Source organism: Terrapene carolina, unplaced genomic scaffold (assembly GCF_002925995.2).
Source record: "Terrapene carolina triunguis isolate 2854851 unplaced genomic scaffold, T_m_triunguis-2.0 Scaffold166, whole genome shotgun sequence".
NCBI lineage: Eukaryota > Metazoa > Chordata > Testudines > Emydidae > Terrapene > Terrapene triunguis.
The window spans coordinates 211,785-224,122 of record NW_020664517.1 but is presented as its reverse complement, the minus strand read 5'-3'; the positions used below and the strand labels follow the sequence as shown (position 1 = coordinate 224,122).

Here is a 12,338-nt window from a genome sequence, read left to right as displayed (position 1 = left end):
TGGGCCACTCTGCTTGATAGTAGTTGCCAACTAGACATCGAGCCGTTGATCCCTACCTGTTGAGCACGACGATCTAGCCAGTTTCTATCCATCTTATAGTCCATTCATACAATCCATACTTTTTTAACTTGCTGACAAGAATATTGTGGGAGACCGTATCAAAAGCTTTGCTAAAGTCAAGATATATCGCGTCCACCACTTTCCCCATATCCACAGAGCCAGTTATCTCGTCATAGAAGGCAATCAGGTTGGTCAGGCATGACTTGCCCTTGGTGAATCTATGTTGACTGTTCCTGATCACCTTCCTTTCCTCCAAGTGCTTCAAAATGGATTCCTTGAGGACCTGCTCCATGATTTTTCTGGGGACTGAGGTGAGGCTGTAGTTCCCCGGGTTCTCCTTCTTCCCTTTTTGTAAAGATGGGCACTAGATTTGCCTTTTTCCAATTGTCCAGGACCTCCCCTGATTGCCACGAGTTTTCAAAGGCACATGCTAATGGACAGTTAAATTAATATAAGGGATGAGTATCTAGTCTGACCTGTACAGTGCAGAAGCTGGGACTGGACAACGAGGTGGATCATGTTGTTCAATGCCCTGTTCTGTTCACTCCCTCTGAAGCATCTGGTGTTGGCCACTGCCAGAAGGCAAGCTACTGACTAGCTAGATCATTGGTGTGACTGAGTTTGGCTATTTTTATGGGTTTGATGCAGAAATCATGTCTTTAATTTAACACTAGATATCTTTCTAAAAGATTCAATCATGGAGAATCCACCACATCCCTAGTTAAATTGTACCTTATTTTAGCTGAATTTTTGTCCATCTTCAGCTTCCTATCATCAGCTCTTGTTCTGTCTGCTAGCTGAGAACCCTTCACTGTCAAATCTTCTCCCTATGTAAGTACTTGCAGACCATGGTCAAGCACCTCTTATCCTTTTCTTGGATAAACTAAATAGACTCAAGGAGCTCAATCACTGTAAGGTAGGTTTTCCAGACCTCAAATTATTCTTGTGGCTCTTCTCTGAACCCTTTTCTAATTTAATATTCTTTGTTTGGACAACAGAACTGGACACAGTATCCAGTAATGGCATTATCAATGCTGTATGTAAAGGTAATATCACCTCCTCCTTACCTTACTCGAGATTCCCCTGCTAATATGTCCAAAGACTGTTAATCTTTTTAGCACTCCATGATGCTATGGCTCAAGTTTGGTTGGTTTCCACCATAACACTCAAGTCCCTTTGAGTCTTTGCTTTCCGGGATATAGTCCCCCTTCCTGTATGCAAGATCTACATTCTCTATTTTTAAATTTTGCATTCTGCTTTGTTAAAATATTCAAATGAACCCACTTTACCAAGCCATCCAGATTGGTCTGTAGAAATGACCTCTCCATATTTAGTGCTCCACTAATGTGCAATCTGTAAAATTTACTAGCAGTGACTTCATGTTTTTTTCAGTATCTTTATCAATGATGTGGAATAGCATTGGGACAAGCACAGATCCCTGCCAGACCCCCACTGGAAATGCCCTCAGTGGATTAGTATTCTTCTTTTAAAATTACTTTGAGCTTCATCGGCTGTTTTTTTTTTTTTTTTTTAAATCCACTTGATGTATGCTCCATTGAATGCTGGCTAGTGAAAACTTTACTCTGAATGTTGTGTAGTTGAGTAACTGCATGTGTAGCTGGCTGTAACTATGCATACAGGTTAAGGGCACAGTTTAGAAAAATCAGGCCCTTAGACGTACCTAGCTCATTTCTGAGTCTGTCCAGTGGTGATGGATATGCACCCAACCTTGGTAGCTACTCTTATTCTTGGAGTAAAGCTGAGTTGTTACATAATTCAGCGCTAGGGCAAGAGTGTCTCAAACACTTTGGATTCCAAGAAACCAGGAAGAGGTTTTTGGATAGCATGTTCACATCTGGTTCAACTAAACTTCCCTGCCTATCCCTTTCCACTTCTAGCCCCTTGAATCCCTAGGAGAATGGGCTTGCCTCACTAATGCTCTGACAAGATGAAGCTAAAGGCAGAAGAACACTCTGTACTAGAGCAGCTAGTAACCCGTTGAGAAACGAATGATTCTAAATGACTTAAAATTTTTGAGTTCAGTTACAGCCCATGCATCAAAAATCTTACTTGAGCCAAAAGTGTTTATCTTGACAAAGGAGAGATTGTCACATTGGGGTTATCCGATGGCTGGCAATGCAGCTTGCAGTGGGGCAGCTGGCATTGCAGGGGGAGCTGAGGAACAGAACTGGTGTCTGGAGTTGGGGAGTGGACTTGTGCACTTGCTTTATCATTCAGATTTTCTTGACTCTCTTGTACTAGGCATTCCCTCCCCAAGGAAACGCATTCTATTCCTCTTCACCAGCTCCATCTCGGACCCTTGACATAAGACTCGACTTTAACATAATGCAGTGTTACTCAGATCCAGTTGATGACCAGTACCTGCTTGCAAAACTAAACTGAATTTGCTGCCACTTCAGCAGATTCTGAAATTCCCAAGGTGATGGTCTGGGTTCCCTTGGTTTCCGAAATTGGTGTCTTGATCTGTACAAGGCACCATGCACAGAGCAAACGCGCCTCTTCACAGATGTATCCTTTTCATCATAACTGTATCTGAGCCACATGAGATCCTGACTTCTTCTCCCTATTAAAAACTCACTGACAAGGGTGCCTGCAATGAAGCCTGAGGCCAAAGCACTGCTGGGCACAATAAAGCGCTTGGTTTTCAAATGTGCTTGTAGATACATCTCTAAGAATGATAGTAGCCCTCAAACGTAGGCAGATTATCAGCACCCAGGACTATAAACATGGGCGTGCAAATGTAAATGGTTAAGGAGAGAGAGGACAGATGTGTTTGAGACACCTCAATTTTTTTTCTAGGGTAGAAGGGGAGGGCATTGCTTGAGGAAAACAAAGTTGGGACTAAGATAAATGGCTGGCCTCTTCCGGGGCTTGGATTTGCACTTGGTAGGAATGACAATGAGCTGAATTATGCCATAGAAAAGCAGAGGTACCGCTCTGAGCAGCAGGTGTCACTGTGTGCCAGCGTAAGGGAGGAATGCTCAGTGTTCGCTGGAGCTTTTTCTTCCCATGATCGTTCAAAACAAAAACATCCTGAATAGTGGTTTCTGCTTTTCAGATTTGAAGCTGCACCTCCAGAGCACGGATTATGGGAACTTCCTGGCCAACGAAGCCTCCCCCCTTTCTGTCTCCGTCATAGATGACAAGCTGAAGGAGAAGATGGTGGTGGAGTTTCGTCACATGAGGAACCACGCGTATGAGCCATTGGCAAGTTTCCTGGACTTCATCACGTGAGTACGAGCTGCTCCACAGCAGCACTTGGAAGCAGACTTTGCTGAGCTTCCGAACTTGAAAGGGCCTTTCTCACCTGAGGGGCAGAGCAGCTGTAGGCTCGCAAGTTTGAATAAAATTGCCTTGGGATCCTGCTGACAGCGTCCTCTTTGGCTGCACAATGCCTTGGGCAGATGTGTATTCAAAAGGCTTCCACTCCAAAGATTCTCCAGGTGTCTCCCCTGCTAACACAACTGCCAAGATCTGCTTCAGTACAGACTGACTTAATCTTCCTTTTCGAAGCTTGCCATGGGCATTGAGATCTTCCAGTTTAAAATAAACCCCAGGAGCTGCCATGCTAATGTGCTCACACCAAAAAGCAGCCTTGTGTGCGTGGGTGGCTCTGACCCTTAACAGGCGACAAGGCAGCATACAAGTCTGACTGTTCACTTGCACTAAGGTTAATCAGAGGCCAGCTGCAAAGCCTTAAATAGTTCAAGACTCCTTGCAGACCTCTGGGAGTGGTGACCCATCCCCCCTTTGTATTCTCTATCCACTCCCAGTTGTACTGGTCCCCTCCTCACGTGTAGATGAAGTGAAAGGTACAGTAAATCTGTAGGAAATCTTTGCTGGAAAGTGAGTGGGCTGCAGTGGTGGTTTTTTTGCAAGTGATTCGTAGGTTTTAAGACCAGAAGAGGCCATTATGATCTATTCTAAAATCGTTGTGATATCTCCTCGTGGATGTCTAGCTGTTCTCAAGCTCCACCTGGCAAAGCGAGAGCTCCTAATCTTCCCCCTCCCCTCTCTACTGCCTTTCTCCATCTCTGGGGACAACACCTGGGCACCCAGGTCTGTAACCTGAGTGCCATCTTTGCCTGGATGCTAAGGGAGAGCTCCGAGTCAGTGTCTCTAAATCTTGCCAATTCTTTCTGCATAATGTCTCTAAGATCTGGCCTTTCCTATCCGTCCACACAGCTAAAACTCTTGTCCAGGTTCTCACCTTGCCTCTTGATTACTGCCAGCATCCTTCTTCTCTGGCTTTGAGTGAGCAAGAGTGCATTTGTCATATGCATTCAAAATGGTGCTGCAAATGTCATTTTCCTAACCCGTCGCTTTGACCACAACGCCCCTGTATTTGAATCTGCCACTGGCTCTTCTCTGAACCCTTTCCAGCTTTGGACACCAGCACTGGACACAGTGTCCAGTAACCGTCTCAGCAATGCTATATGCACAGGTAATACCTTCTCCCTGCTCCTTCTCAGAGATCCCCTGTCTATGCATCATCGATCACAGCAGCTGCTTAGCACAGCATCATGCTAGAAGCTGATGTTCAGTTGGCTTCTACCGTGATCCAAGTCCTTTTCAGAGTCACTGCTTTCCAGCATGCAGCCCCCTCAACCAGTAAGTGCATCCTAGATTCTTTGTTCCTAGATATACAAGTCTGCATTTAGCTGAAATAAAATACACGTTTCTGTGCTCCTCTTACCATGCAGTCCAGCTTGTGCTGTGTATGTGATCAGTCCTTATTATTTATCACCCAACCAGTCTGTCTACAAGCTATATCAATAATTCCCCCCCCCCCCCCCGAATATTTGATAGCTTTTGAATTGAGATTGGCCAAGGCAGATCCCTGCAAGATTCCCCTTGAAACACCCCCTATTGACAATTACTTTTTGAGACATGTCAGCCAGTTTATAATCCCTTGAATATGTGCTACACCAGGGGTTCTCAAACTGGAGGTTGGGACCCCTCAGAGGGTCACGAGGTCATTACATGGGGGGTCGCGAGCTGTCAACCTCCACCCCAAACCCCGCTTGCCACCAGCATTTATAATGGTGTTAAATACATAAAGTGTGTTTAATTTATTGGGGGGGGGGGGGTCGCACTCAGAGGCTTGCGATGTGAAAGGGGTCACCAGTAAAAAAGTTTGAGACGCACTGTGCTACACTGATTTTATGTAGTGCTAGTTTTTAATCAGTCTTTCTGTGCTAAATCAAAGTATATTTCATTACCTTAATAAACCAAACTTGTAATCTCTTCAGATACCAAGTTCATTTGACCAGCTCTATTTTCCGTACAATCCTATTGATTGGTACAGATTATATTTCCATTCTTTGATAGCCCTTTATCACCCCCTTCATTGTTTTTACTTGGGTTGGATGTCTGATCAATAACTGCTTGGCTTATCCCATTTGTCCCTTTAAAATATTGGGACAATAGTGGATTTTTCCCTGTCCCCAAGAGCTAACCCTAGTTCTTGAAGGTTTATTAAAAACGATCAAGATCCATAGAGCTCCTCGGTAAACAGTTAAAACTCATGTGTGCAAGTTTTCTGTGCTTGCTGATTTTCAATAATCTAAATTGAATAGATGCTGTTTATAATCCTCTTTACTATTGAAATAGAAAGTACCTTCTCATTATGATACATAATAGATAGATATTCTGCCTTCTCTGCTTTATTACTGACAACTTACTGTCTGTAACCAGGAATGGACCCATACCAGTGTTAAGATTCTTTTTATTCTTTTGTTTGTTTTTGTTTTTTACCCTACAGGCCAAATATTTTCCACAGAAACCTTTGTAGCTTCCTTTATTAACTGTCTGCGCTTCTTAACTTATAATTTATATTCATTGCCATCATCTGATCCTAGTTTCCGTTTTCTGTGGTGCTTTGTAAGTGTGTGTGTGTGTGTGTGTGTGTGTGTGTGTGTGTCAATTTTATACATTTGCCAAGATGCCAGTTAAATTTTAAAGCTGAAATCTAACAAACTAGGTTTGCCAATTTTGATAGTGCTATAGCCAATATTCAAATGAATCTGATAGGATAACCCCTTCTTATTGAGTCCAGGAAGCATTAGCTTACTAACTTTAACACTAGGTTCTTTTCAGGTCAACTTTTAACTTGAACAGTATTTCTGAAATCAAAACACTTGGTTATTCTTAACCAATCAATTTATTAATGCACCCAGAACCACATCAACATACCATCAACACTTCACCAATAAAGTGTAGACACAACCAATGTTCTAGGTGTGTGCTGATCACACCAATACTGTCTTGCAATTAATTGTCCCAGACTGTGACTGCGGCTCAGCAGTTATACCAAGGAACACTGCAAATCACCAAGATTTCTTATTGTAGTTATAATAATGAATCCTCAGTTCTTTAGTACCTAACACACTTATCACACTTCCAGTATTTCTCCAAGGAGTAAGGATGTACTTGTCTTGAAGGCACTTGTGGGAATATGTGGGCCCTGCTATTTGAATGCATTGGTCCAAAAGGGACAAATTTAGAATATCAAAAGCAATTGCTTAAAGTTATGGCTCAAATCTTTCTAGGCCAATTTGCTTGGATTTATAAAGGAGGGAATGCATATAGCACTAGTTAAAATCTAAAATATGGTTATGTGAGGTCTCACTAAAGAATGCGGACTCAGCAAGGTAGCCCGCAGTTATATATGTTAAAGAACAAAAAAGGAAATAGTCTTTGAAATCATAGAATTGTAGGACTAGAAGGGACTTCGAGAGGTCATCTAATCCAGTGCCCTGCACTCAAGGCAGGAGTAACTATTATCTAGATCAGGGGTCGGCAACCTACGGCATACGTGCCAAAGGTGGCACGCGAGCCGATTTTTGATGGCATGCAGGGCGGGCTGAGCTGCTCAGCCCGCCGCCGCTCTGGGGTTCCCGCTGCTGGCCCCTTGCCAGCCGGGGTCCCCACTGCAGCCCCACTCACCTTGCTTCCGGTTGAAGTTCCAGCGCAGGCCCCCTGCCAGACAGGGCCAGGCCTCCGGCCCTGCTCAGCCCTACCAGCCGCCCGCTCCACTCCCCTCAGCTGCTGATCTGGGGTTCCAGCCGCTGACCTCCTGCCAGCCAGTTATCAACTGATCACTCAGAAGCCTGTGTGCAGCTTAAAGTATCTAAATACGGGCCACCAGACATTGGAAAACTCAGCAAGGAAAAGCAAGGGCAAGGATCACACTAAACTGATAAGATCAGCATTTTAATTTAATTTTAAATAAAGCTTCTGAAACATTTTGAAAACCTTGTTTACTTTACATATAACAGTCGTTCGGTTATATATTATAGACTTAGAGACCTTCTAAAAAACGTTAACATCTATTACCGGCACGCGAAGCCTTAAATGAGAGTGAATAAATGAAGACTCGGCACACCACTGTTGAAAGGTTGCTGACCCCTGATCTAGATGGTCCCTGGCAGGTATTTGTCTAACATGCTCTTAAAAAATCTCCAATGGTGGAGATTTCACAACCTCCCCGGGCAACTTGTTCCAGGGCTTAACCACTCTGACAGTTAAGAAGTTTTTCCTAATGTCCAGCCTAAACTGCCATTGCTGCAATTTAAGCCCATTGCTGCTTGTCCTAGCCTCAGAGGTTGAGGAGAACAATTTTTCTCCTGCCTCCTTGTAACAACCTTTTACGTACTTGAAAACTGTTATCATGTCCCCTCTGTCTTCTCCAGACTAAACCAACCCAATTTTTCAATCTTTCCTCATAGGTCATGTTTTCTAGAGCCTTAATTGTTTTTGTTGCTCTTTTCTGGGCTTTCTCCAATTTGTCTTTCCTGAAATGTGGTGCCCACAACTGGACACACTACTCCAGTTGAGGCCTAATCAGCGCAGAGTAGAGCGGAAGAATTATTTCTCGTGTCTTGCTTACAACACTCCTGCTAATACATCCCAGAATATTTGCTCTTTTTTTTGCAACAGTGTTACACTGTTGACTCATATTTAGCTTGTGATCCACTATGACCCCCAGATCCCTTTCCACAGTACTCCCTCCTAGGCAGTCATTTCCCATTCTGTATGTGTGCAACTGATTGTTCCTTCCTAAGTGGAGTACTTTGCATTTGTCCTTATTGAATTTCATCCTATTTACTTCAGACCATTTCTCCAGTTTGTCCAGATCATTTTGAATTTTAATCCTATCCTCCAAAGCACTTGCAACCCCTCCCAGCTCCTTCTGATCCTGTTAACCCTGGGATGAGGGTAGAGCCCTTTTTTCATATGGCTGGTCCAGGCACCTGTCACACTGGGATTCTGCAGCTTAGTAGGTTCAGTCCATGCTTGGTCATGGGAGGCTGGACAAGGAGCAAGGCTGTCCATGGAGGTCCAGTGAGCTCTGGGGTCCCACACTCCACAGCTCTTGGGAGGGGACCACCAACTGATTTCTGTTGGCTATTTTCCAACTGAGTGCTCAGATTTCATCTCGCTACTTCTGTTGGCATCCAGAAGACGGCGTTAGTGTATAACAAATTTCTTCAATCCTTGTCTTATCGGAGGCTTTTTATATTTGATTCATTTTAAGGATTGTATTTTGGTATTGGCTCATGTTATTAATTGGAATCAAGCAATTTCTTTTAATAAATCAAACTTATACCCTGGTTTGGTGATTCTTTAACTTTCCTTTTTGTGCTAGACAATGCCTGTGTCTCCTGGACTGCAACAATCATTTAAGAACATAAGAACGGCCGTACCGGGTCAGACCAAAGTTCCATCTAGCCCAGTATCCTGTCTACCGACAGTGGCCAATGCCAGGTGCCCCAGAGGGAGTGGACCTAACAGGCAATGATCAAGTGATCTCTCTCCTGCCATCCATCTCCACCCTCTGACAGACAGAGGCTAGGGACCATTCCTTACCCATCGTGGCTAATAGCCATTAATGGACTTAACCACCATGAATTTATCCAGTTCTCTTTTAAACGCTGTTATAGTCCTAGCCTTCACAACCTCCTCAGGTAAGGAGTTCCACAAGTTGACTGTGCGCTGCGTGAAGAACTACTTCCTTGTATTTGTTTTAAACCTGCTGCCTAGTAATTTCATTTGGTGACCCCTAGTTCTTGTATTATGGGAATAAGTAAGTAACTTTTCCTTATCCACTTTCTCCACATCACTCATGATTTTATATACGTCTATCATATCCCCCCTTAGTCTCCTCTTTTCCAAGCTGAAGAGTCCTAGCTTCTTTAATCTCTCCTCATATGGGACCCGTTCCAAACCCCTAATAGTTTTAGATGCCCGTCTCTGAACCTTTTCTAGTGCCAGTATATCTTTTTTGAGATGAGCAGACCACATCTGTACGCAGTATTCGAGATGTGGGTGTACCATCGATTTATATAAGGGCAATAATATATTCTCAGTCTTATTCTCTATCCCCTTTTTAATGATTCCTAACATCCTGTTTGCTTTTTTGACTGCCTCTGCACACTGCGTGGACATCTTCAGAAACTATCAACAATGACTCCAAGATCTTTTTCCTGACTTGTTGTAGCTAAATTAGCCCCCATCATATTGTATGTATAGTTGAGGTTATTTTTTCCAATATGCATTACTTTACATTTATCCACATTAAATTTCATTTGCCATTTTGTTGCCCAATCACTTAGTTTTGTGAGATCTTTTTGAAGTTCGTCAGTCTGCTTTGGTCTTAACTATCTTGAGCAGTTTAATATTGTCTGCAAACTTTGCCACCTCACTGTTTACCCCTTTCTCCAGATCATTTATGAATAAGTTGAATAGGATTGGTCCGAGGACTGACCCTTGGGGAACACCACTAGTTACCCCTCTCCATTCTGAGAATTTACCATTAATTCCTACCCTTTGTTCCCTGTCTTTTAACCAGTTCTCAGTCCATGAAAGGACCTTCCCTTTTATCCCATGACAGCTTAATTTACTTAAGAGCCTTTGGTGAGGGTTTCTGGAAATCTAAGTACACTATGTCCACTGGATTCCCCCTTGTCCACATGTTTGTTGACCCCTTCAAAGAACTCTAATAGATTAGTAAGACACGATTTCCCTTTACAGAAACCATGTTGACTATTGCTCAACAGTTTGTTTTTCTCTGTGTCTGACAATTTTATTCTTAACTATTGTTTTCACTAATTTGCCCGGTACCGACGTTAGACTTAGCGGTCTGTAATTGCCGGGATCACCTCTAGAGCCCTTTTTAAATATTGGTGTTACATTAGCTAACTTCCAGTCATTGAGTACAGAAGCCGATTTAAAGGACAGGTTACAAAGATTCCGCAACTTCACATTTGAGTTCTTTCAGAACTCTTGGGTGAATGCCATCTGGTCCCGGTGACTTGTTTAATGTTAAGTTTATCAATTAATTCCAAAACCTCCTCTAGTGACACTTCAGTTTGTGACAGTTCCTCAGATTTGTCACCTACAAAGGCCGGCTCAGGTTTGGGAATCTCCCTAACATCCTCAGCCGTGAAGACTGAAGCAAAGAATCCATTTAGTTTCTCCGCAATGACTTTATCGTCTTTAAGTGCTCCTTTTGTATCTCGGTCATCAAGGGGCCCCACTGGTTGTTTAGCAGGCTTCCTGCTTCTGATGTACTTAAAAAACATTTTATTACCACCTTTGGAGTTTTTGGCTAGCCGTTCTTCAAACTTCTCTTTGGCTTTTCTTATTACATTCTTGCACTTAATTTGACAGTGTTTATGCTCCTTTCTATTTGCCTCACTAGGATTTGATTTCCACTTTTGAAAGGAAGTCTTTTTATCTCTCACTGCTTCTTTTACATGGTTGTTAAGCCACGGTGGCTCTTTTTTAGTTCTTTTACTGTGTTTCTTAATTTGGGGAATACATTGAAGTTGGGCCTCTATTATGGTGTCTTTAAAAAGCGCCCATTCAGCTTGCAGGGATTTCACTTTAGTCACTGTACTTTTTAAACTTCTGTTTAACTAACCCCCTCATTTTTGCATAGTTCCCTCTTTTGAAATTAAATGCCACAGTGTTGGGCTGTTGAGATGTTCTTCCCACCACAGGGATGTTGAATGCTATTGTATTATGGTCACTATTTCCAAGTGGTCCTGTTATAGTTACCTCTTGGACCAGCTCCTGCGCTGCACTCAGGACTAAATCGAGAATTGCCTCTCCCCTTGTGGGTTCCCGTACCAGCTGCTCCATGAAGCAGTCATTTAAAGTATCAAGAAATTTTATCTCTGCATTTTGTCCTGAAGTGAAATGTTCCCAGTCAATATGGGGATAATTGAAATCCCCCACTATTATTGAGTTCTTAATTTTGATAGCCTCTCTAATTTCCCTTAGCATTTCATCATCACTATCACTGTCCTGGTCAGGTGGTCTATAATAGATCCCTAATGTTATGTTCTTATTAGAGCATGAAATTTCTATCCATAGAGATTCTATGGAACATGTGGATTCACTTAAGATTTTTACTTCATTTGATTCTACATTTTCTTTCACATATAGTGCCACTCCCCCCCCCGCACGACCTGTTCTGTCCTTCCGATATATTTTGTACCCTGGAATGATTGTGTCCCATTGATTGCTCTCAGTCCACCAGGTTTCTGTGATGCCTATTATATCAATATCCTCCTTTATCACGAGGCACTCTACTTCACCCATCTTATTATTTAGACTTCTAGCATTTGTGTACAAGCACTTTAAAAACTTGTCACTGTTTTTGTCTGCCCTTTTCTGGTGTGTCAGATTCTTTTTTATGTGAATGTTTATCATCTGATCTGGCCCTTACATTATCCTCCTCCATCCTCTGCTCCTGACTATAACCTGGAGATTCTCTATCATTAGACTCTCCCCTAAGAGAAGTCTCTGTCCGACCCACATGCTCCTCTGCAGCAGTCGGCTTTCCCCCATCTCCTAGTTTAAAAACTGCTCTGCAACCATTTTAATGTTAAGTGCCAGCAGTCTGGTTCCACTTTGGTTTAGGTGGAGCCCATCTCTCCTGTATCGGCTCCCCTCATCCCAAAAGTTTCCCCAGTTCCTAATGAATGTAAACCCCTCCTCTCTATACCATCGTCTCATCCACGCATTGAGACTCTGAAGCTCTGCCTGCCTACCTGGCCCTATGCTTGGAACTGGAAGCATTTCTGAGAATGCCACCATAGAGGTCCTGGATTTCAGTCTCTTCCCTCGCAGCCAAAATTTGGCCTCCAGGACATCTCTCCTACCCTTCCCTATGTCGTTGGTACCTACATGTACCACGACCACCGGCTCCTCCCCAGTACTACACATAAGTCTGTCTAAATGCCTCG

At 43.1% G+C, this 12,338-nt stretch overlaps 1 protein-coding gene across 1 annotated transcript in view; it reads left to right on the top strand.

Moving 5' to 3' along the window:
- Window positions 1–12,338, top strand: part of LOC113406951 (V-type proton ATPase subunit d 1) — a 90,870-nt gene that overhangs the window by 37,928 nt on the left and 40,604 nt on the right. Inside the window, exon 2 of the mRNA XM_026653871.2 lies at window positions 3,140–3,311. Coding sequence (XP_026509656.1) covers window positions 3,140–3,311 — 172 coding nt within the window. The remainder of the gene's footprint in view (window positions 1–3,139; window positions 3,312–12,338) is intronic.